General features: G+C 39.7%; 2 protein-coding genes across 2 annotated transcripts; one reads left to right on the top strand and one right to left on the bottom strand.

The window, feature by feature from the left end:
* Positions 1-12269, bottom strand: LOC139721139 (gamma-butyrobetaine dioxygenase-like). The gene is made up of 7 exons (XM_071632470.1): positions 12195-12269; positions 8191-8529; positions 4984-5294; positions 3806-3911; positions 2356-2558; positions 1672-1838; positions 1-152 (listed from the first exon to the last, which is right to left on the bottom strand). The coding sequence occupies exons 1-7, from the start codon at positions 12267-12269 to the stop codon at positions 1-3; spliced, it is 1353 nt and encodes a 450-aa protein (XP_071488571.1).
* LOC139721183 (lysosomal acid glucosylceramidase-like) lies at positions 12255-23453 on the top strand. The gene is made up of 10 exons (XM_071632510.1): positions 12255-12435; positions 14183-14386; positions 15758-15910; positions 16200-16333; positions 17589-17761; positions 18240-18477; positions 19425-19649; positions 20150-20313; positions 20775-20903; positions 21533-23453. The coding sequence occupies exons 1-10, from the start codon at positions 12318-12320 to the stop codon at positions 21633-21635; spliced, it is 1641 nt and encodes a 546-aa protein (XP_071488611.1). The 5' UTR covers positions 12255-12317; the 3' UTR covers positions 21636-23453.
* The last annotated feature ends 1391 nt before the right edge of the window (positions 23454-24844 follow it).

The following is a 24844-nucleotide window of genomic DNA, read 5'->3' as shown; positions in this document are numbered from 1 at the left end:
TTACTCGACGTTCTGTCCTAGGACTCTGATCTTTGACAAGACGGCATCCCAGTCCAAATAACCTCCCTCCAAGTGGCGGGAAGAACCGGATTTCATGGTGAAAGCCTCCCGACCATGCAACACACGATGGTTGTCCATTATGAGAATGTCACCTGTAGGGGGTCAAGAGAGAGTGGAGAGACAGAGGTGGAGAGAGGAGCACTTAGACGGTAAATGCATTACTATGTACTGATATTATAAATAAATAAATAAATAAATAGATAGATAGATAAATATATATACGTTGTATATATATATATATGTATAAACACACATAAATAGATATACATATCAATATATATATGTATATATATATATACAATATATATATATAACATATATATGCATACATACATATACACTATGAGATAGATGAAGGGAGATATGTTCGAGGTATTGTATAGTATTGGTTGAGGTGAGAATTCAACTTTTACCTTTTTGCGAGATACTGAGAAACCACTTAATAAAAATGTTAAAAAGCATACGATTCGAAGAGAGATTCAAGGTTAATATGACATGTTTGATAAAAATTGGTTTTTGAACTGCTGAGATATAAAGAACAAAAAACAAACCCAACCATAATAAAATGTGGGTCCCACCTGTTATAAGGATCGTTTTGTTTTGAATATCTCAACCGTTTCAAAACCAATTTTCATCGAATGAGCTGTTCCTTTTAGAATCATGTGTACTTTCATATTTCATAAGAGATTTCTAATCATCTCCAAATAAAAAAATCATCAAAACATGCTGAAAACGTCAAGCCACATCTCAATCAAAACTGTACCTTTCCTTTAGGAGAGAAGGAGAGAGGAAGGCAAGGTAGGAGAAAGAGAAACATATCAGCACAGAAAAATGAAGTTTAAAAAGCGTTTTAATTCATATTAAACTAGCCCTATTATCTTCTCCTGTTATTCATCCATCCATTACTAATATGGTATACCAGCAGGTATTGTCAACGTCAGTAAGCCTACCTACAGTATTTAGTAAATATCCATTTTACTTATATCTTCATTGCATTAATCATTCTAACTATTATCATCACTACACTGTAATTTCCATTTCAACCAAATCTCTATCACGGCGAACATGATGTCATCAACACCATCTAGCTTTGCACAGCATGATGAGTCAATGACAAGGTCTCTCCTGCTGTATCATAAGTTTCCATTGACCATCCATCAGTGAGAAGCACAGAGACCAGTCTGATGTTCCTGGGCCCCGTTTTATCAAAAGATAAAATCGATTGTAAATTCCCTTACCACACAGGCTACCATAGACTTACGATAGAAATCAACTTTATATTAATTATAACTCTTCATAGAAACGGAGGCCCTGGGCCCCTTTTTCACTTACATGGAAACTATATGCAGCATAACAACAAACCCAAAGTTGGGACAGATTCAGATGAGATCTAGTTGGGAAGGATTTATAGACATTCATGATGTATTCTAGAACACGGCAAGGTGGGTGCAAGATATTGTTCCCCACTGGCTCAGCGAAACTTACGAATATCTCAGGACTGATTGCACTCAAAATTGTCCGTAAGATCAATTGCATTGAATTTAGGATTGATTTTAGAACTAAAATGAAACAGTCCCGAGTAAGGTGTGCTTGGCACACACATATACTCACCATCTCTCATCCTATATCGGAAGACATTGGCGGGGTCATACAGAAGGTCCGTAAAGGCAGCCAGAGCCTCGTACGTCGCGATGACGTTGTCCACGCCCATGCGGAACATCGCACTTCGCCCGTGGTCGCTGAACACGATCTTGTCGACATCGCCCTTGCCGTTTAGTCTTTGTCCAACCGTGAAAAGGAGATTTTTACAGATTGTCGGAAGGAAGGTTCATCTTTTTTATCATCTTTTTCAACGGTTACAACAACATAATCATAACGGCAAGTGTCATTAAATCAGTATACAACTGGAGTCTGTTTAGTACTTTTTTTTAAACGTTTTACAAGTGACAATGCTTTAGTCTTCTTTCCGTCAAAGACTCATAAAGTTATTGGTAAAAATAATTTTCTCACGTCCTTCCAGAGTGCCAAAGGTCTTTATTAATCAATAGACACAAGAAAACCAATATTATCACTGAAATCTACTTGTTGATTGTTAATCCTTTAACTTCCCTATTTTGTCTCCTTTTAGATTCATTGCCAAAACTTTAGTCCTAAAAATTAATCATAAAACCACCTTGTTATGCGGCAACCAGCGAGGTAAGCATGCATTGTTTACAGGAATGGCAATGTTCACAAGATTGTCCTTTAAAACGTCAACAACAAAAGTAGGAGCAACAACAACAACTTTGGCTGTACCTTATAGTTCGAACTCGTGAATGTTGATAATAGTCGCCCACAGCGTCGTGCCCGACATCGTGGTACTCGAGCACTTCTGTGGTGAGGATGTCGAAGAGTTTTGGAGCGCGCTGCCGGAGGTCGTTAGCTATTTTGAAGCCGTCGACTAGCGTGTTCTCGCCTCCTTCGCCGTCCGCCTGGGTAATGCAGTGTAACATCTGGATCTGCAGAGACAAGACAAATCAATGATCTCTTTATTAAAACCCACGAAATCCTCGACACAAACTCGTGATACGTAGACCATGTAGAGCTAGAACTGTTTTTTTTTTAAATACTGTACAGTTGACATAGATACACTTCGTGTATAGTTTCGAGATATTGGTGCCACATTTACAAATTTCAAAGCACCTTTTTTTTTTTGCGTCTTAAACGGTGGGAGCATTAAAAGCACCCATCAAGAAGCGAAGTGTCGGAATCGATCCCTTACAACAGACGACAGTGTTTATTCTTACGTTGACAGGGCTAAAACATAGTTCTCGTAAGGGTTTGAGAACCCGTCTTGCACCATTTTATATTTTGCTTCCAATCGTTTCTACCAAGAAACTAATTGGATGACGCGATTTGCTTTGCAGTTTTTTGTTTTCGTTTTTGTTTTTGTTTTTTTAGATTAAAAGTAGAGAATATTCTCGATCGTAGAACAGGACTTTTTTTCCAGAAGGATCTCGGCTAACTCAGCCTAAGGGAACCATTTTGGTTAATACAACTGTATTTCGCATTTTCGTCATTACCCAACTGAAAATTGTTATTACCGTTATGTTATTGTTGTTATTAAAATGATTTTTATGAATATTGTTATTACCATTTCAATAAAGTATATACTATGATCATATTGGCATTATCAAACAAAATAAAATCAGCCAAAACAAAATAACAATTTCTCATAAAAATCGGACAACAAATAAGGTATGGAACATTCAATTTCCACATGTTCAAAAAAAAAGGAAAAAAAAAACACTACAAGAGCAACAAAATTCAGAAATTGAAGGGGATGACATCATCCTAATGCGGGGACCTGTACACAGTTCCCTACTAGGCCTAAATGTCCTTAAAAATGACCTGTCAGCAAAATAACTCAAAATGTTGTGAAAGGATTTGAATTTGAGTTAACTTTGGTCTCGCCACACATTTAACAAAGCTGACGACTCCTCTATCCTTTCTCCACTGGGCCCCAGACTCCTCCATTACCAGTTGCCAAAGAAAACAAATCAAACGTATGAATGATTAAAAACTGATTTTAAAGAATGATTTGAGGCTCGCTAAAAGTCGCGACTATTGTGTCCACACATCAACCACATACAAAAAAAAAGAAAAAAAAAAAGACCAAACAGCCGATTTGGGGGTCGCAATTCAAAGCCCAACCCCCAAAAGCGCGACTATTGGTTGCTGTGTGAATCCACCTGTTGACACTCACATCAGGTGGGTCGTTGTAATACGTCAGGTCGGTATGAGTGCTCAGGGAGCCAGAAGTGTAGGCTGCGTTACTCGGATCCAACTTTGCCTCCACCTGAAACGTCTCTCTATTAATGCACATATTGAGAAAAGGAACACCTTTCAATCATTTATGCAAATGGAAGAATAAATTTGGGCTCATTGTAATATTTCTCCCCTGTGGACCTAGTGACGAGATCTATTTACCATTTCGGTTTGTTGACATCTGCAAAAAAACATACCCACCTCCCCCCCCCCCCCCCAGCTTTCGATACACGGCTTCGTGTGTTTCGGTCGATTCGTTTTTAAAAGGGGAATTCAAAACGATTTTCATATAGTTGCACATCTTGCAAACGTACAAGAAACGGGCGGAATTTACTCATCCCTTGATCAAATCGTCAAACCGGTGGGCAAAGTGTAAAATTTTCGTTTAAGAAGAGCGTACGTGTAGATGCATGGTCTAGGGGCCGAACAAAACTAACAAGCAACGTACTTGGGGCGGTTGTGTACAGGTCAGTGGAACGAACGCAAACACGTGAGAAACGGATATGAACCACAAACCCACAGGACAAAACGTACGGGGAACAAAAATGGATGACGCATGAGACGTACAGCGAACGTGCAGAGAACGGTGCGTATGCGTTTGATGTGCTGTACATAGCCGTTCCCATGCATCTCTTGCAGCAACAGACTGATATAAAAGAGTCCTAGCGGATGTAAACGCATAGAAAACGACAAAGTACTGTCCAGATACAGAAGAAAACGTGAACTATCGAACAAGGGTCAACTCGCCCTATCAATCTTTGGCGACAGAAAAAACAAACAAACAAACTTTGTGCCCCTGGCCACTCTGACGGAAATCACAGAGAGATTCACGTCCATCGGCATCCGAAGAATAATAAGGACATGAAACGCATTCCAACGGATATCAATCATATTTAACAGATGTAAAAAAATGACATTTGTTTCTCATGCATTTCCTTTATCAGACTAAGTTTGACAAGGGCACTAACTTTTAGGAGAAGCTCTACGGGGGGCCAAGTGTCGTACGGTTAATTTCGTTACGAAATTAATCATGAAAAATGACTGATTTTGAAACAAGAATAATAAGAACAAGTAACACAGAATAACTGACCTGCTGAATACATTTTATGGGCTTACCCATAGTTGCAAGGGGTCAGGTAGCCACATCTCTCTGCCAAACGATGGAGCTGCCCAACCCGTTGAGGGGTGTTTTCGATGACAGCGATTCCGAGTTCTTTTACTTCACGCAGGAGTGTAAAGAGGGCCCGGTCGTCGCTCAGGAGGTCGTTGAAATCGAAAAATCGAATTCGGTCCCGGCACGTGGCCGCGTCCCACAACTGAGGTGGCAGGTCGGCAACGGGGTCGGGGTCCGAATCGGAGAAAACATTGCAGCGAAGCCAGGCAACTGGGTAGTGGCTTACATGGCCATCCTTCCATTGTATCGTCATCTGAAAATCAGTGTTAACAAAGGCGGGCTCGTTTAGATCTATGGGATTTCTTTTTTAATGAAAAATATGTCCTCAATTTATTACAGACATGTTATAGGTTCATACGACTCTCCCTATTAACCTATGGAGGAATTAAGTCAGTGCTCTTTCATTATGCTAGAAAAAAATAATAAAATGTAAAATTTTCTTAATCGAATCGGAATGATTTGATGTGATGTGATTTGATTTGATTTGTTTTGTTTTGTTTGTTTTTACTTGGTCGCTAATAGGAAGCAGTGAACACCTGCGAAGGACTACAGACCACGAGTGTCTTGATTTGGGGCACCTCCGTTGCAACCATGAATGGGACTCGAATCAGGGACTTCGTGAATGACAGTATGTGGTCTAATCCACTGAGCCACTACAGCGCCATAAAGAGATTGCGTACTTCTGCTCGAGATTCGGCTTCAGATTTCCAACGGTTTTTGTGGGATAATTAGAAACCTCCTCGGAAGCATAAAAGAGCAGAAGGGGAATTAAAAGTTTATGTAATGAAAATAGGTTTTGAAATGGCTGAGGTATCCAAAAATAAAAGGGCCCTGATGTAAGATTGGACCCACTTTTTTATTAAGACCACGCACTTTGTTTTACTCGGTTTTTTTTTTCTCCCGGGCAAGAAGGTTTAAGAAAAAAAAAAAAAGTATTTATTCTATCATTCAAAAAAGTTCAATTATACAATGGTTCAACATTTCCTTAAGAATGCTCTTCTTTGAGCCTACGCACGAACATTCAGAAATTGCTAAGAGATGCTATTCTTTCTATATACATGTATATAACACCTCCCTAGATGTACTCAGTCGCGCATAATAACAAAATATTCGTATACAGGTATCCTATTTGGATTTGCAGCGATACGGTCGATTCGCAGGGAAATCCAAAATGAAGCGCATTGAATCAACAAAGTATCCATAAAAATACCGTATCTCCACCACCTTTATATGTCACCAAATTATACGAGGTGAGTTATATACAGACTTTTTTCTTTTCAAAGGAGGTCCTTCCTTGATCCCATAATCAACGTTGCCTGACATCTGAAATAAGTAGAACTGCATTCAGCAGACGTTTGGACAATGACGGTTGCGTAATCCTGTATTCAACTGACGAAAGAACTGTTTGCCTTGTTTCGGCCTTGTTTGGCTGAGATGTCTTTCCAGTCTCAACTACCTTTGAATAAACACAAGATGGGGGACACCAAACCTGGAAGTATAGAAATTGTGTGTCACAAATTTGGTATGGGTACTGAAGTGGGTACCTTATGTGGACACGAATGTAAAGTTGCTCAATGGTAAGACATGGATGTCCGCCTCATGTTACTGTCCATGTTTACTCCGACCAATGTCCGAGATATGGGGGAATGAGATTACAAATCACAAGCAACCTGCCAAATGTTTGCTTTTTTCTCGTAGAGTACGTGTATTCATTACACAGATAGCATTGTTTGAGCCACGATATCCCAGTCTATATACTGTAGACTCCTAGAACATTTTCCACGAAGTGATGACAATCGTAAGGGATCTTACGTGTTTTTCTATAAGACCTGCCTGAGATGGCAATAGTGTGTTTGTGCATTGGCCAAGGCGATCATTTTACAGAGTTATCTCTCGAGAACACGGGTACATATGCCCCTTTTTCATTCTTTCTGTTTTATTCAGTTTGGTTAGGCACTTCCAAAGCGACCGTTAATGCACAAGTTTGCCTGACGTAACAATCTAAAGCATTCATAAATTTTAGTTTCAAAAAAGGATGAACTTGTATCGACTACATTAGATGACCAAGATATCTTATAGTGTCAACAAACACTTGCATGGGAAAGCATAACTTCATTTAATTGCAGTGAATGTTTATTTGCACAATCTTTTTCTGTTGATTGAGCCATACAACACTTTTTCTGACAGGTGATATACAGTAATGTCCTGAAAAACATCACTTATGAGGATGTATATAAAATTATGGAGGTATTGAGGTACATATTTCAACTGCAGTGTTATTAACGATATCACGAAAGGATAAGAAAGAGATAGGTAGATTAGATGACAACTCCTCTCCTTGCATCGTGTGGGTAGAGGACGTGTAACGAGCCTTGTAGCACAATATTCCCTTTGAGTTGGTATATAGCCAAGTTCAATCGGCAGGATATTTTAGCTTAGGAGGATGTGACAAACTTATCACAGCTCCAAACAGTTATGTAACGGTCAAATACTCCGATCTTGAAATAGGATAATATGGTCATGTCCATCTCAACTGTATAATATAACCACGCAGAGATCCGTTACACTCTTTCAAAGGTTGTAAATTTTGATTCATTTGAAACATATTAGGCAGAGTAGCGTTCGAGTATGTGAATTACCGTAGGTAGTTAATAAAGGCATAGTGCATAGAGGGATATGCAAAATATAAGGTGGGAAGCATGACGAGTAACCTTTTACCCTCATTTTGTACAAACATATATATATCGTATACATGTGATCTTAGTGGCAATATACCATGTTTGGTGATAAATTTGACAAAGCTTTTTCAAGAAGATGGAAAGATGTGAAAATTGCCGTGATACCCAACCCCCGCCCTACCGGGGGCACCCCTGGATCAGAAATAGCACACGCGAAACTGGTTTTCATCCTCTCTAAGTAGATGATGACACGTGAAACGGCGTTAAAGACGTAATATCCGTGCTTATACAATACCATTTTAGCGCTTTCATTTCTGGATTAAACGAAGATTTTTGTGTTCAGGATTCCCTGCTTTGAGGGCTCTGGAAGCCCTGGAGTGCCCGCATGGGGCACGATGCCAATTGAACTCCAATACTAAAGTAGCAGAGCATATGTCTTCTACATGTTGATGACAACACTCTATAACTCACTGATTTGCCATCTTCACTTCGCATCACCGTCTCTACTCCACACCTTGCTAAGAGCCCCTGCAGAGAAACCATTCGAGACTTGGAATTCTTGTTGAAGCATTCGTTACATCGACAGTTATCTCTCAGCCAGACGTAGGGAAACGAGTTTTTCGCCGTACCTCCGTTAACCCCTTCATCACCATGACTGTGTCTATCACATGACCATGTTACTTCCACCCGGTCACCGATATCAGACGATTCGACGTTGGCAAGACCGAATTCGGAGTATTCCTCCCATCGTGGATACACGGGCTTTTCGGAGGCGAAAGTGGTGTTCAGGACGGAATTCTCCTCATCGGTCTGGTAGGGGACGTCGGATGACCATGGCGAACTGTGAGAAGCCGAAGCGAGCGAAGCCAATATGATTTTGTAATGTCCAATAAAGTTTGGAACATCGAGGACCCTCGTTCGGCACTTCTGCGGCTGACTACCGTGGCTCGTAGAGGACGAAGCCCAAGAAGAAGACAGGTAACGACTGTTCTGTCTTCGAATGTTCAACGCAGACGACAAACGAAAACACGTAAAATCGCGTATGTTACATAATGATCTGGTTAATCCTCGAGGGGCCCAAAATGCGGCCATGTTGCTCTGAAAGAGGTGCGCAGCCAGTGTGCATAGACTTCTCACATGTAAAGGGTGAGCTCATGGAGCTACAAGTAATACAATGTATTGGAAAGTACTGTAGGTCCTATATACTAAGCCATCAAGCACGATCGTATGTTGACAAAAGAGAGTGCACCTTTATACCGAAGAGATTACGTAACCACCGAAGAGATTACGTAACCCTATAAAATGGTATCTCACTGAGCGGCGAACGTTTGCGAACGTAGCGAATTTGAGATTCGCCAACTTTTCTGACGAATGTTTGCGAAAAATCAAAGTTCGCTTCTGCCATTAGCGACAGTTAGCGACCTTTAGCGATGTTTAGCGACAATTTAGCAACACTTCAGCGAATGTTTGGAAAGTGTTTTCGAAACACAGGTGGCGACTATTAGCGAATGTTAGCAAATGTTAGCGACAATTTTGCAAATGTTAGCGACAGTTTTGCAAATATTAGCAACTGTTTGCAAATCATTTGCGACAATTTGCGAATGTTCTTGGACCTAGAAATGTACCAGGCGATTATGTGTAGTCAGACCCATAAAACGAACGTAAAACCTTCCCCTGAATTCAGATCTCTTGTGACAACCGTTCAAGATGGATTTCCAGTATATGGAAATAAATTTCTGCCAAGAAGAAGCTCAACGTGTTGCTATTCTTGAAGAGCTGCTTTGTCAGGCTGCTGCTATTGTGCAGCATAAGAGAAAGAAAATAAAGAAAAATAAGAAAGGAAGAAGAAAAGAAAGACTGTTTGGGTCAGAGAGTGCTTGTTGCAGAGGACAGACTTTGGTCAATATGAAAAACTTCTGCAGCAATTACAATCATGATGGAGATGTTAAGAGCTTCAAGAATTTTCTTAGAGTGGAACTTTGTCTGTTTCAGAAGCTTTTATATAGGAACCATATGGTTACTTGTTCGCTAGCAGTGGCGAATCAAATAAAGATGTTAGCGACACCGTATTACGAACGTTTGCGAATTCTTACGAGTGTTTTAATTGCGAATGTTTGCAACTGTTAGCGAAAATACAAATTCGCAAAGGTTCGCAAAGAAATTTTGAACATGTTCAAAATTTCTTTGCGACAAGAAAAACTGTTTGCGACAATAAAAACCGTTTGCGAACTTTCTTGCGACTGTTAACGAACCTTTTGCAACCCTTTACGAACCCTTGCGAAATCCCAAATTCGCTACGTTCGCAAACGTTCGCCGCTCGGTGAGATACCCCCTTAGAAGAGTTCACGACCGGTATAGTCCGCATGCTGTGCAATCGAGGGTAGGCGTTGCATACGGGGCTTAAACAATGGTCGACATGATATTTTTACCCATGGATTACATGAACGGAAGTTCTTTGATCCATTGATATATCTATTCGACGCACAAGGAATTAATGTAATCTTTCATAAAGTCTCAGCCCTTTCAAAAACCATTTTTCATAATTCATAGACTTTGAAGTCCTCTTAAAACGTATGCTCTTTGATATTTTACAAGTGGCTTTGTAATGATCTCGCAAAAAGTAATGCCCATCTCAACCGAACCTATACCACCCTTTTAGGCAAAATCATGTCCCAAATAATGTTGACCATCTCCATTAACCGAAGCAGACCTCAAATATCGTTAGACTGGGGGCTCTTTACTTTTTTTTTTTTTTTAATCCCGGAAGTGGGTAGAAGAAAAATACAATGAAACATTTGAGCCCGGTAAGGTCTTTGTTTTTGCGCTTGTTTTTGTATTTGTTTTCGTTTTTTGTTTGTTTTTGTTCATGAAACTCAGAATTGGCCCCCATTTTAGAAAACGTTGTTAATTCTGTTTTGCAACCCTTCATAAACGACCACCTGCCAGCGGTGACGTTACTTCACTAACGTCTCACCGTGAATGGTAAAAGGTATAGGCTTGCTACATACTGCTACTAGTGCTAGTACTATGTAGTATCATACAACATCAGTGGCGGATCCAGGTGGGGACGCACCGTGCACCCCCCCCCCACCCTTTATATTTGTTAAAACAAAAGAAATAAAAGGAAAATGGAGGGGCGCGTGCGCCCCTTTAATTTTGTAAAGGCGACCCCTGCCCCCTCCCCCTCCCCTCCCCCTCCCCCCCCCCCCCCCCCACCCCCGACTTCACGATCTTTTTATGAAATGGAGCCCTGGATCCGACAGCTGTGTTGTGACAGGTAGACGTCTACAGGGGCCGCGGAACGTTTTTCAGTTTGGGGGGGCTGCGCAGCCCGGGGGGAGGGGGTATCAAGGGGGTGTTCCCCCTCCCACGGTGAGAACTTTTTGCATTTTTATGTTGTAAATGGTGCAATTTGATGCATGTTTTCCGTCTTTTATCGATTTGAAACGGCCCCACTTGTTTAAGGTAGCAGGATATTTTGATGTGGATTATTATTGAACAATTTGCCTATAAAGACTTGAAACCCCCGCTTACACTTACCGGCGTAGCCTGGATAATAATCTTGTGATATTGGGAGGGGCGGTGGTTACTATGCCAGGGAGCGAAGCGACCAAGCCCGAGCGAGCTTAGGGAATGGGGGGGGGGGGGGGGAGGGAGGGTGTGGGAGGGGGGTGTTCCCCCTCCCACGGTGAGAACTTTTTGCATTTTTATGTTGTAAATGGTGCAATTTGATGCATGTTTTCCGTCTTTTATTGACTTGAAACGGCCCCACTTGTTTAAGGTATAACAGGATATTTTGGTGTGGATTATTATTGAACAATTTGCCTATAAAGTGGTAGCACATGAATAAACTTCTTGCATAAATTTATTGTTACAATTAATTTCATGAATGTTGTCTGTTAAGCAATCAAACAGAAAAGGCATGCTCACGAGAGTGTATATATACAAAAGGGATATTTCTCCTCCTACACGAAGGTTATTTTACATTTTCAGACCTGAGAAATTCAGCGATCTGGCGCAAACTTTTGATGCAATACTTGGATTTTTTTCTAGCTCCCCCAGCCCCTCCCCCCCCCCTAAAAAAAAAAAATATTCATGGAAATAATTTAGATTTTTTTTCAGGAAAGTGTTAATACTAAATAGCAAAATCATGGCATTTAGGTCTTATTCCGCGTGTGCATCATCTGTGTGTATGTACAAAGTCTAATGAGGTTGAGGGGGAGGGTGTGGGAGGGGGATGCCCCCTCCCAATCGAAGGAGCTTTTGCGTTTTTGAAATCAAGATAAAGCGATCTGAAGCACACTTTTTGTGAGAAATTCGGGTAATGTGATTTCCCCCCGATTTTTCCCCTTTCTTTCTTTTTTTTTTTCTTTGATTTTTTTTTTTTCACGATCAAAAAGTGTGGGGGGCTACAGCCCCCCCAGCCCCCCCGCTTCCGCGGCCCCGGCCTGGTCTAGACGAAGCGAGCCATCTACCATATACCAGCCGCTGTCAAGTATAGTGTGCAAAGACGTAGACAGCTGCTCATCCGAGGCTGTCAGGCCGTACATTTGTGATTGACCAACTGCTGGCCGCGCCGCCGGTCTATAGTGTGTGAAATGATGGAATCGGGGATTACGCAATCTGTCAGACTTGTCTTTTATCATATTTGTTTCCTCGTCCTTCTCTGTGCGGCCTTTTCCAAAAAGACCGGAGCTGCAAGGGACACCAAAGTCAGTAAGTAAGGGCCTGCACGTTTAGAATCATTGGTGGAAGATGTTAGCTACCTGTTTGTCTGTGCCCTAACGTTAGTATACAGTGAACAATGGGAGACCACTCCGAGTAGCTAGGCCTAGGGCCTGCCGCCCGGCGCGGCGACGGACAGCCCGACCAGACGCCTAGCGCGATAGCGCAGGGTTCTGTACCAGTGAAAGGGCGTCTTTTCTTCTTCTTCTCCTTCTTCTTTTTTGAGGTCCCACATCATTCTAATATGTAGGGCCTATACATTAACCATGGCCGGCGACACGTTTTCAAAACTGTGTGTGTGTGGGCGGGGGCACTTTTGGGTTTCATGAGCTATACAATCAACAACAAACAACAACAAACAAAACAAACAAACAAAAATATTAAAAGCAGGTTGACGGGGCAACGGGGGGGGGGGGGGGTGGCCTGAGCCCCCCTGCCCCCCCGCCCCCCGTTGCCCCATAAACCTTCTTTTAATATTTTTGTGATTAATAAAAATATCCGTAATGTGTACAATTTCAAACTAGAATAAGCACTCTGAGAGCACAGACCTCCACCAAGCATGCAAATCATTTTCACCACTGATGTTCTTCTTCCGTAGAGATATCAGTGATTTCCACCCATACGTATCTATAGCATTGTGTGCTGAAAGTTGCCAGATTTCCCAATATAGAAGCCTTTGTTACGTCATAAACACTCAGCTGCACGGCGCGCCTCACCCCAGGCAGAAACTAAAGCACGCACTTTAGTGCGCACAGGCAAACCTCAAATACGCGCAGCGTGAACTCTCAAGTTCATTGACCCTACCTGCCAAAATGTCAAAAATCCTTTATAAATTCCCTCAAAATTCTCGGATCACTACCAAAAATTAATCGTTTGGTACTTGTGTCATTCTCAACCTTTCCTGCAAGTTTCATCCCAATCCGTTCACTACTTTGAGTTATTTTGCACACGGACAAACTAACAAACCAACGGTAACGAAAACATAACCTCCTCCCTTGGCGGAGGTAATAATGTGTACAATGTGAAGATGTGAATGTTTATGAAATACACTGAATTGAATTAAATTGAGTGCACATATTCTAAAGAGTGTGTACAGTTCTGGTTTAGGTGAGGATTTGGCTTTTAACGTTTTGCGAGATATTCAGAAACCACTCTGAGATGTCAAAGAGCATGCAATTCTAAGGGGTATCAAAAGTTTATTTGATGAAAATCGGTTTTGAAATGGCTGAGATATCCAAAATAAGGTGAAACAAAGAGATCCTTATAAAAGGCGTGGCCTGTCGCCTTTTTATTATTTTCACATTTTTGGATATCTCGGCCATTTGAAAACCAATTTTCATCAAATAAACATTGAATCCTTCTTAAAATTACATGCTCTTTCATATTTCATAAGAGGTTTCTCATTATCTCACTTTGGAATGTTATAAACCTGAATCCCCACCTCAACCAGTACTGTACAGTCCCTTTTTAAGGCTTGCCACCCCATCAACAAAGTTGTGTTTGTTAGCTTTTAGCTTTACTACTTATGAAATGCTCTAACGTTATATGCCAAAGATCATCAATGACTCTCATTTGGGACCTTCAAATTCTCTGTCACAGAGACTCTCACACCATTTTGGGATGAATGTATTTTCTCTTTCTTCTTATTTCTATTTTGATAAAAAGAAATCCCCAGCCCTGTACTTGTATTTTCCCTTTATTACACTCATCTTTCGTATCATTCTTTGTTGAACTGTAGGTGTGCCTTCAGCAAAGCCATGCATATCCAAAACCTTTCCTGGTTCGCAGGGATTTGTATGTGTCTGTAATGCCACGTATTGTGACACTGTTGCCAACTACAGTCGGGTTCCTAGAGACCAGTTTGTCGTCTACACCTCTAGCAATGCATCGGACCGTCTACGCCAGCAAATCTTCAACACATCTGAACAGTCCAATGTAACAGGTAAATAAACTAATGCACATTATTTGTTATTGTTATTGTTATTTTACAAATCTTGTGCTTATAATTAGTTGCAGATTGCAGGTGTATATTCCTTAGCATTGCAGCACAATTCATATGTATGACATAATTTTCATGTCACCATACACTTGAAATGTAATCCGCATGATTTATAGCACTAGAGTCTGGAACTGTGAACAAGAGTTTGACCTACAACAAAACACAAACTGTACATTACAAGTTTTCCAATTTGATAAACCTGACCTGTATGGCCCTATGCATCCACCAGAGTCTCTGCTTTATCTGAAGCTATGAGAACAATTTAGAGCTGAAAATTATATCCTAATGGTTTCAAATGATAAAGAGAGAAAGACTGCTTTTGTATGAGTGACCTCATTAACTATAATTCAGTACTCTGACTGTAGTGTTCAAATAAACCATTTAGTAAATTTGCAGGGTGATAATTGGCCATAGATTTTACTCTTCATGGTAGCAGCGTAATTCTCACATCTTGTGTATGCTGAAGTGTTTGTTCATGCATTCAGACGTCGTCATACAGCATTGTTAGCAAAGTGTGACAATCTTGTAGAGTGACCTGCCGTAATGGATTCTTTCAAATTTAAAAGAAACAAATTCTCGGCGGGCTTCTTTCAAGAGTTTCCTATTCTGTTGACCTAATGACTGACAGTACAATATTAAAGTGATAAGGCATGAGCTAGCCATGCTATGCAAATATTTGCTAGTTCATGGTCTCTCTCTACAAAGCACACAACACCTTTGATCTTGCAAAGTATGGTGTAGCTCTTTGTTTGTTTGTTGGTGTGTCTGTGCGTGTTTTACCTTCCAGGGCTTCTAATCTCAGGGTGGCTGTCATTTGTGATAGTAGAAAGGAAAAAGGGCAAACTATTCCCAGGGACATGTTTGTGATAAGCTGGCTTGAGGAAGAAAAAGCATCAGATTTCATGGCACAGTTGTAACGTTACGAATATAGTTAAAGCAATCACTTTTCTTACATAGGAGAGGGGAAAATAGTTTCATTAGATTTTGGGTATATTGGACCAGTCAAATGCTGTAGAAATGTTGCTAAATTCTTATACCCAATGAAATGAAAAAGAGAGAAAATGATAAAAAAGAAATGGGAATGTTCTAAATTAGGAGGGTGTTGCCCAAGCGGCCTATAAATACAGCAATCTCCAAATCTCCAGATCTTTTAAACAGTTTGCCTCAATATGAGTTTGTGCTCAAGTGATGGCCACTAGACTCATGAGTCTCTTGTTATAGATCTTTCTGGCACTACTTGATTATCTGACTGTGTTGCAGTCCATGGTTTGCTGATACACCATCCCTTGATTTTGCTCTTCCCATGCAAACCAGACTTTGGTGCTGTCTTCAGTGTTAACACTAGTCTTCGCTTCCAGTCTGTGTTGGGGTTTGGTGGAGCCTTTACGGATGCAGCAACCATCAACATCCGCAACCTTTCTACCGGGGCCCAAGAACTGCTTCTGAAGTCCTATTATTCCCAAGATGGTGAACTTACTGTTGTTATTGATAGCAGTAGGGATAGTATTGATATTCATCTTACTGTTTCTGTTGTACTGTGATATAGTCATCATAATTGATATCATTATTGTTGTTATAATTAGTAGTAGTTTTATTTTCCATGATCATGAAAATGATAATTGTTATTTTTTGAAATATCTTTGCTTTTTGTCATCATAATTATTATTTTCTTGTTACTATAATTATCCTTATCATCATACAGTGTTTCCTCTTTTCAAGACTGTGTTATTTCTCTTGACATCAAACAATTTTACAGGCATTGAGTACACCATCGGACGGATCCCCATGGCAAGCTGCGACTTCTCCACCCATGAATACTCCTACGATGACCACTCCGGAGATCTCGGTCTCCTCAACTTTTCCCTGGCCAAGGAGGATCTCGTCTTCAAGGTCGATGAGTTCCACTCTCACAATTGCTTTAAAGGGATTGTATAGTTTTGGTTGAGACCTAATTTCGGGTTTCTAACATTTTTTGGTGAGATAATGAGAAACCTCTTGTGAAATATGAAAGAGCATGTAATTCTATGAGGAATTCAACATTTATTTGATGTAAATTGATTTTGAAATGGCTGAGATATCCAAAAAAGAGCGATTCTAATAAAGTGTGGGACCCACACTTTATTACGATCGCTTTGTTTTACTTTGTTTTTGGATGTTTCAGTCATTCCAAACCTGATTTTCATCAAATAAACTTCGAATTCCTCTTAAAATGGTATGCTCTATACTATATAATAAGTGTTTTCTTGGTATCTCACAAAAAGTTAAAAGCCCAATTCTCATCTCCACCAATACTGTACTATCCCTTTTTAATCACTGTCACCACTGTTCTTTTATCCTGACCGACCATCCTAGAGACGGCTTGATCATGTTCAACGTCATTATTTGACAAAACATGTCCCAGGGAGATTGCAAGGGAAACTGGACGAAAACGAATGTGGGATATTGTACTCAAAGCTTGATCTGTGTGTTTTGACAAAACCTTCACAAGGATTCAGCAACTTATACACTCACTATAAATCTCCTATTTATGCTCCATTTGTTTTAATGATTAAAGATGAAACTTACCCGCAACTACCTTGACACCAGACAATCAACACAGATAACATGAACATCCATAACAACAAAAAATTATCTAAGGATCCGGCTGAACTTTAGCTTCATTTCTTCATTAACCCTTTCAATGCCCAGGAGCTTAATAGCTTAACTTGTCAAGTCTTTGTCATGTTAGCATTTTAATAGTATTTTGTCCAAACTTAACCAAGTTGTAAATTAGCAAGCCAGATCAGATGTAGCAGTGTACCTCAGTCCAACAGGAAGGTTTATGGTATCACAATAGGGATGAGGGGGAATTAGGTAGTGTAGATTTATTGATAATTAGTTTTCAGACATCTGTGCTAGTTGATGAAGAAAACACTCCAACATCTGCACCAATTAGTGAACAAAGTACAACATTACAGTTAGAGTCAAGATTGCACAAACTGGGCAACATGACCATGCAGCAAGATGGTACATTTAGCAGCAGGAAATGTACCCACTACTACAAGGCATCTCTCATTTTTCTATTAAAATGATCTTTCGAGAAGTCACTGTTCTATCTTGACCCCAGTTGACCCTGGGTCTATACACCTACCATCCTATTCAACAGATTCCTGTCATCAAGTCAGCTATGGGGCTCTCCTCTCGGCCGGTCAAACTGTTCGGCAGCCCTTGGTCAGCTCCGGGCTGGATGAAGACCAATGGACACATGAATGGCAAGGGTCAGTTGATTGGTCAGCCGGGTGGTAAATACTTCAAGACATGGGCTCTGTACTTTGTCAGGTGAGGCGGACTGTATCAACCAGGGTGTGTGTATGTGTGTTTGTTTGTTTGTGTGTGTGTGTGTGTGTTCCTTTGGATTGCACTGCAATAAAAAGTTATAAAATCTCTAAGCATTTTTCTTTTTTGTAGATACATTTCTTGATTCATTGATAGCTTATAACTATTCTTTTGTTCATATCTTCTTTTCTTTTTAGATGAATATTGAGATACAATGTACAATATTGAAATACCATATTGAGAGAAAAACAAGTTTTTTTCTCACTTTTCAGCAGAAATTCACTTTCATTAATTGTATCATGGGTCGTGAATTCAACACCCATGATGGGTGTTGAATTCATGATTGGTGTTTAATTTGTACTTCTCATTTTTTGTGAATTCAATATCAATTTGTTTTTTATGCCTTTCTGAAATGCAATTAGTTTGGGTGATATGACTTGTTTTATATTGTCGTTCATCATTGTCCTTGCCATTTAACTAGATTCGTTCAGGAGTATGCGAAGCAGAATGTCTCCCTCTGGGGGCTTACCGTCCAGAACGAACCGATGGACGGCCTCATTGGAAACTTCTCCTTCCAGGCGATGTACTACAATGCCAGCATGGAGCGGGACTTTGTCAAGCTGGACCTCGGACCAGCCCTGGAGGCTGCCGGGTTCCAGGACCTCAAACTGATGATGAATGATGACCAGAGCTTCAAACTGCCCAGCTGGCCCCAGACTGTAAGGATTGCTTGCACCCCTTATAAACCTATTGAAGAATAGTCTTTCCTATTCTCAGGCAGGCGTCTATGGGAAATCAGCTTGTCCGGGTGATCTACTCATTTGTGAAAATATCTGTATGCAAAAGTAATAGCTTATACAGTACATTTCAGGAGGAATATGGCATCCATCATTCCAGTTTAAGAAGATTCACCACCTCAAGACTAGTCAAAAGTGTATGAATGAATCAAAGAAGTAAGTTACGTCAAGATGCACATTGGAATTGCAGAGTCTTGTCCGGTGCCAGCCTCACATTTCAGTAGCAGCAGTTCTTGTCAGGGTTCAAGGAGATTTTTTTTAGAGACGGATTTGTGAATGTTGCTTGCTTCATGAGACTAACTTTTGCTTGCAGGAAGAGGGTCTCCTTAAAATATCATGGCAGGGATTCGTTGACAATAAAATGATCCACCCTCAGCTGGTGGAACAAGTAACTTTTCTTGCTGAAATCATACATCTCATAGCATCATACACACTTATCCAACAATTGGTTCAATTCAATCTCTATGAGCTGACCAACAATAGGAACATAATAGATATGTATCATATAATGAAATATGATATTCAATCTGTCAATTGTATACTTCTAAGAGTTAAGATGAAGAGAATCACAAACTGGGTTACAAGTGGCCTGGTTATGTAATAATACTGGGCCCCGTTTCATAAAACTTGTTATCAGTGACAACTGCCACATTTCTATGACAAATTTTCTCTCAGCCAATCAGATGCAAGGATTTCAGTAGCTTGTCACATCTGTGACAACTTGTCACTGATGACAGGTTTGATGAAACGGGCCCCAGGTCTATGTGTAATGTATTGTATGTATTATATGTAGGCCTATTGTATGTAGGGCTTTTGCAATGTCTGGTTCATGTCACAGTCTCTTTCTCTATACCACGATCTTCTCTCAGATTCTTGGCGACAAGGATTCAGAGAAGTACCTCTCAGGGATTGCAGTTCACTGGTATCTAGACAGGTACACCCCCGTTGGTCTGAAGCTGTCAGAAACCCACAGCCTCTTTCCCAACCACTTCATGCTCTACACGGAGGCGTGCTACGATTCCACCTTTTACGACGTCCACGTGGATTTGGGCAGCTGGTCTCGAGGAGAGGGATACAGCCAGAGCATCATCAACGTGAGTACGGCCTTGCTTTGGCGAGGGCGCTATACCCTCTTGCAGAGTGGAACAATGTTTGATGATGATGTAACTAAAACAGAGAAAGCTTGGGAGTTGGGACTTTAAGAATGGGGCACAGGGGACAGGGAACCGAATGTGGTCCCAACTGATGACAGACTGGTTAGCCATGGTGATGTGCCCAGCAAACAAAAGATAAGGTGTTTTCTTTCAGCTCAGTTTGTCTGCCTTCATTTTGCTACATGCTGTACATGAGCTGGCTGGTCAATATGCATTGAAATCCACCAGTATGTCAATGAAAATAGGAATATGATACATTATGTAAATTGCAAAAGAGTACAATGATATTTGATAATGTAGGAACGAGAGACCCTAAAACCTGTATGGTGCTGTCTTAAATCCTGGATATTTTCTGCATTGCCATTACCATTACCATTACCATTACCATTATCATTACTATTACTATTACTATTTCTATTACTATTTCTATTATTCTGCAGGTCATGAATCACTGGGTGACAGGGTGGGTGGATTGGAACCTAGCACTGAATCTCCAAGGAGGACCAAACTGGGTCCAGAACTATGTTGACAGTCCCATCATTGTAGATGCCGCTCAAGACATATTTTACAAACAGCCCATGTACTACCATCTCGGCCACTTCAGGTAAAATCTCAGAATCACAAATAATCAAGTGTGCTTTATGTGTCTCCTCTCCGGCTCCCTACCTAAAAAAAAAGCAACAAACATACAAAATAAAAACAGTTATTATTTACTGTAAAGTAGGAATCATTTCCATGTTCGCATAAAGTTGATAATGTAGTGATATCTACAAAGCAGGCTAGATTGTGAATACTGAAGCAGTGCCAACAGTGTGGATAGCAATTTATGAATGAATGTTTTATACTTTGAACAAGTTTATTATAATCGATTATGTCTCTTGTAGTTATTATAGATTTAGATAAGTTTCTTGATGTACATGTATTCAAAGTAGCCCTCTCTAAACTGGCTTTCAGCACCAATGTTGAAAGATGTTTTCTGTACAACGATGATGAATTGAGCACTTGAATGGGAGGAGCATTCATTCATAATAGCATCATGACATGGTGTGTATTTTTGCATTCCAGTAAATTTATCGTGCCAGGCTCTGTGCGTGTGGGACTATCAGTGAATAGCAAGGGAGAAGACGTCAAGAATCTCCACAGCATCGCCTTCAGCCTGCCAGATGGCTCAACGTCTGTCGTCATTCTCAACACGTAAGACCGAGTTCAACAAGAGCGTGTAGTTTAAAGCCATTAAACCTAAGTATGATTGATATGTTTTCATATAGTTTAACAGTAACATGTTAAAAACAAAAACGTTGGTTTACAAGTTATTGGCAAACAAACACTTTACCTGGACTGTGCCATTATGTATCCTATATTCCTATATTGAAAAAGGTCATTTCTTGAATTTACAAAAATTCTGATCAAACATAAGTCAGAAAATCAAACATAAATATCTAAATACTCACTTCTGATTGGCTGATACCTGACTTATATGTGTGATTTATGATTTATGTTAGATTGCATCTTTTTATGCAACAGGGCTCAGGCAGCATAATTATATCTAGACAAAATCATGAAAAAACAAAAATCAATTGTTACAAATGACCCCGAAGAGTGAAAAAATGCTAGATCTCTCCCTGTAAATGTGCTCTTTAACTCTGTAATGTTTTTTCTGTCTTTGATAGTAATTATTATAAGTTACATTTTTACCCGGCTTAATACAGTGTCTAAGGGCCTTATGAATACTATACCATCATATATTACACCATGTTATTATACGTAATTTTGTATTATTAAACATAATTACATTAATAATCTTTGGAATGATTTGATTACAGGGCCGACGCACCTATTCCCATCAGCCTTCATGATCCTGCAGTGGGCTACATCAATGCTCAGATTCCAGCCAGAGCCATTCAGACATACCTTTGGAAACCGTAGAACACTCAATCTCATAGTTCTCAGTTTTCAAATGAGGTGTGTCATTATTGTGATCATTTATGTCAGTACTGCTTTCACTATCAGAGTACGGTCAAACTAGTCTATTCTAGCCACTCATGGGAGATGAAAAAAGTGGCTGTTATAGACAGGTGACCACTATAGACAGGTTCTTTAACGTACTTTTTCTCTTGGAGAGAATTGTTTTTAATGGTCATATACGGCAGGTGGCCTGTATAGACAGGTGATCGCTAAGACGGGTTTGACTGTATTGATATAGTTTTTTATTACCCAGGAATGGGTGTCTCCCTCCCACAGTACGGAGCTTTTGCAGTTTTGGATTTTCAATTGTACAATTACGTGCATAGCGATACCTAACTCAATTTTACTTGTATAATTTTCATTTGTTACGCATATTGAGGAATATGGTTCTGAAAGACATCATTTTGAACATTTTTTCCAAAATTTTCTTCAAGGGTGAATGAGTGCTGATTTGTAGAATGTATAACTGACATGACTCGGTAGATGACACAATTTTAGAGCCCTCTGGATTATTCATTTAGAATAGATAGCTGTAATTGGAAAGAAAACAACCTTGTAGTAGGTATCCTTTAGCCAATCTGCTGGAAGGCATGAGAAAATGATTAATGGGTCAGTGAGTGTGAGTTGTGTTGCTGGGGCGTGAGACTTGGTAGGTATGATAATCATCACAATATTGTGGTTACTGATGAACTATTGAAGGGGTTGTTGTAGCCCAGTGGTTAAGAACATGGACTCCTGATTGTGAGGTTGCTGGTTCTGGTCCCATGGCAGTAGTAATTGTACCCGTAAGCATGACACTTTGTCCTTGTTTCGTAGTCCTTCTGAGGCGGACTTACAGCCATTCATCCCCCCATGGTTGCTTGTGTTCACAAGAGTGTTCATGGCTCTGTCAGTAGCCACATAAAACAAATCATAATCGCCTTATGGTTACTGGAAATCATTGTTATGGGAAATTTTATTAGTGTACCTATTTCTACTGGTGCTACCTCTACTACTGTTACCAGTCGCTCGTTCTCGCACCACTTTTGGTTATTTAGAAAGATTTGAAGAAAAATTGAAATGCAAGCCTGATGCTGTTGTGCTAATTTCTGTGCTAAATGTAATGTTTTGTATCTTTAATACTGAACTATTATTTTTGAAATAAGGATTATGTACAGTAGAGTGTTTGATGTAAGTTTGCAAAACATATTTCAGTACATATAGAGTATATTTTATTGTTTCTTATGCATGAAGTTGTTATTTTCTGGCACTAATCTGTCTTCCATCACAAATCTTTGTGACATAAATTTACTTTAATGTATAATAATTTTTGTTGTTAAACATTTTTTTTTCAGTGCAATCTTAAGCAATATTTACAAAGATAGTTACAAAATATGATGCTTTTCAAACAATTGGAAGTAAATTTGTCTGTGTGTGTGTGTGTGTGTGTGTGTGTGTGTGTGTGTCATTTGTAAGTACTGATAGACTGTTCAGATGGTTTCGACAATTAATGATGCAAAAGGAAAAAAATGATTATTATTTATGTCTTCTGCATGATCAAACAACTGTGGATATAGGCTTGTATGTGAAAGATATATACCGGTAATAGATTTTATTTGATCATGTTGAATCATGACACGAGGTGTTGATGACATGTGATATTGTTATTTGTACATGGTTTTTTTTTGAATGTACAAAATTTATATATTTGTTTTTTGGCATGTATATATTTGGTCAAGCGCCAATAATGGGTGTCAGTTGCATACCTTCGGTAATGATGTGAGAAACTGCGTACTACTCAATAAGTGGAATATTTGAGTCAATTTTTTGTATAATGTGTTATCTTTTGTGTGGTTCTCATGTCATTGAACCAAATTAAGATTAAGATTCTTTTTCTTTTCAAGTAAAAACTATTCGCCTTTGAGGTTTATATGCATTTGAGAGTGTTGATTGAGCAGTCTTTTCCACCTATGCAAGTTCATTTAGAATTTCATCATGTCCACATTTGTGAAAGATTCTCTTTTTATATGCATTTTCTGAAGCACTGTATTTTCTTTTTTATTTAAGAATATCATTCCTGTGAAATGATCGCTATTTTTGTATGAGAGTTGGATGATTAAAATGTAATTCCCCCTTTCCATATGAGTGCATTTACGTAAGCAGAATTTTGTCAGTTGCATTGTGATGTGAGAAAATGTGAGATGTTTGGTCATGTCTAAGCATTAGTCACTGCACATGTTGTATAGCATTGGCAATAGGTTCCATGACACTTGCTCCTGCAACAATTGCTCCCATGTAATATCTGCACGCAAAGCGGAACATAAATTCTATACCCAGAAATATAATCCTAACCCTATTCCTTATCCTAATCCTAACATCAAACTAAACCTAAAACCCTATCATAACCCTAACCCTAACTGTAAGTCCTTGGAGAAAGTAAGACCGGAGCAATTGTCGCAGGAGCAAATGTCGTGTCACCTTGGCAAGTATGTAGGACTGTTATAGGCTGTACATGAAAACCCTGGTTGAAATCCTGTTATATAACAAAGTCACCAGGACTGCCAAGTTTATGTTGTTGTAAGAGTAACTCGTAGTAGAAAAGTACAAAAGAAACAGACCAGATAAACACAGTAATCACAACAGTGAGGCAACAAGACATACCGAGACCCTTCAGCAAAAGCGTGCCCCGCCCAGAAGGCAGACCGATGAACGAGGCTCTGAGTGCATATTTGTACAAGTAGGCCTACTGATTCTGAAATGATAGATTAAAAAAAAAAAAATATTACTTTTTTTTTTTTTTTGCTGAGAATCCATATAACACCCAAACGATTCATTGTGTCGTGTGTATGCATGTGCATAGAAATAAATGTCATAATACAGTTGAACCTCTCTTATCCAGCCTCCCTTTATCCGGATCTCTCTATTATACGGACGCAATCTCGACGTGATTTTTTTTTCTTTAATGATTACGGGAGGAAAGGGGGATTCCCAACTCCTTGAGAACTCCTACACAAACACACATGAATTACATATACTTGACACATTTCTGAATAATTATTTAGGTAAATCATCCCAAGAATTTATAAAAGAAAATGATTTCATTCTTGCAAACACGATCCTCTATTTTGGGGTCTGTTATTGAGTGTAACAATGAAAAGGTTGCAGTATACACATTACTACATGTGGTACTA

This window comes from Diadema antillarum, unplaced genomic scaffold, assembly GCF_040938485.1.
Source record: "Diadema antillarum isolate AM-2024a unplaced genomic scaffold, OU_Dant_1.0 scf00000139, whole genome shotgun sequence".
Taxonomy (NCBI): Eukaryota; Metazoa; Echinodermata; class Echinoidea; order Diadematoida; family Diadematidae; genus Diadema; species Diadema antillarum.
The sequence above is the reverse complement of the archived record's forward strand: the minus strand, read 5'-3'. Positions and strand labels throughout refer to the sequence as shown.

Excerpts from the sequence above, each read along its gene's own strand:
- LOC139721183 (XM_071632510.1), top strand. The coding sequence starts at position 12,318 with ATGATGGAATCGGGGATTACGCAATCTGTCAGACTTGTCTTTTATCAT. Across the intron at positions 14,387-15,757 it reads TGAACAGTCCAATGTAACAG|ACTTTGGTGCTGTCTTCAGT; the intron begins GTAAATAAACTA and ends CATGCAAACCAG. Across the intron at positions 20,314-20,774 it reads TACCATCTCGGCCACTTCAG|TAAATTTATCGTGCCAGGCT; the intron begins GTAAAATCTCAG and ends TTTGCATTCCAG.
- LOC139721139 (XM_071632470.1), bottom strand. The coding sequence starts at position 12,269 with ATGTACGGCCTGACAGCCTCGGATGAGCAGCTGTCTACGTCTTTGCAC. Across the intron at positions 3,912-4,983 it reads CTGACCCCTTGCAACTATGG|AGAGACGTTTCAGGTGGAGG; the intron begins GTAAGCCCATAA and ends GTGCATTAATAG. Across the intron at positions 153-1,671 it reads CCGATATAGGATGAGAGATG|GTGACATTCTCATAATGGAC; the intron begins GTGAGTATATGT and ends GACCCCCTACAG.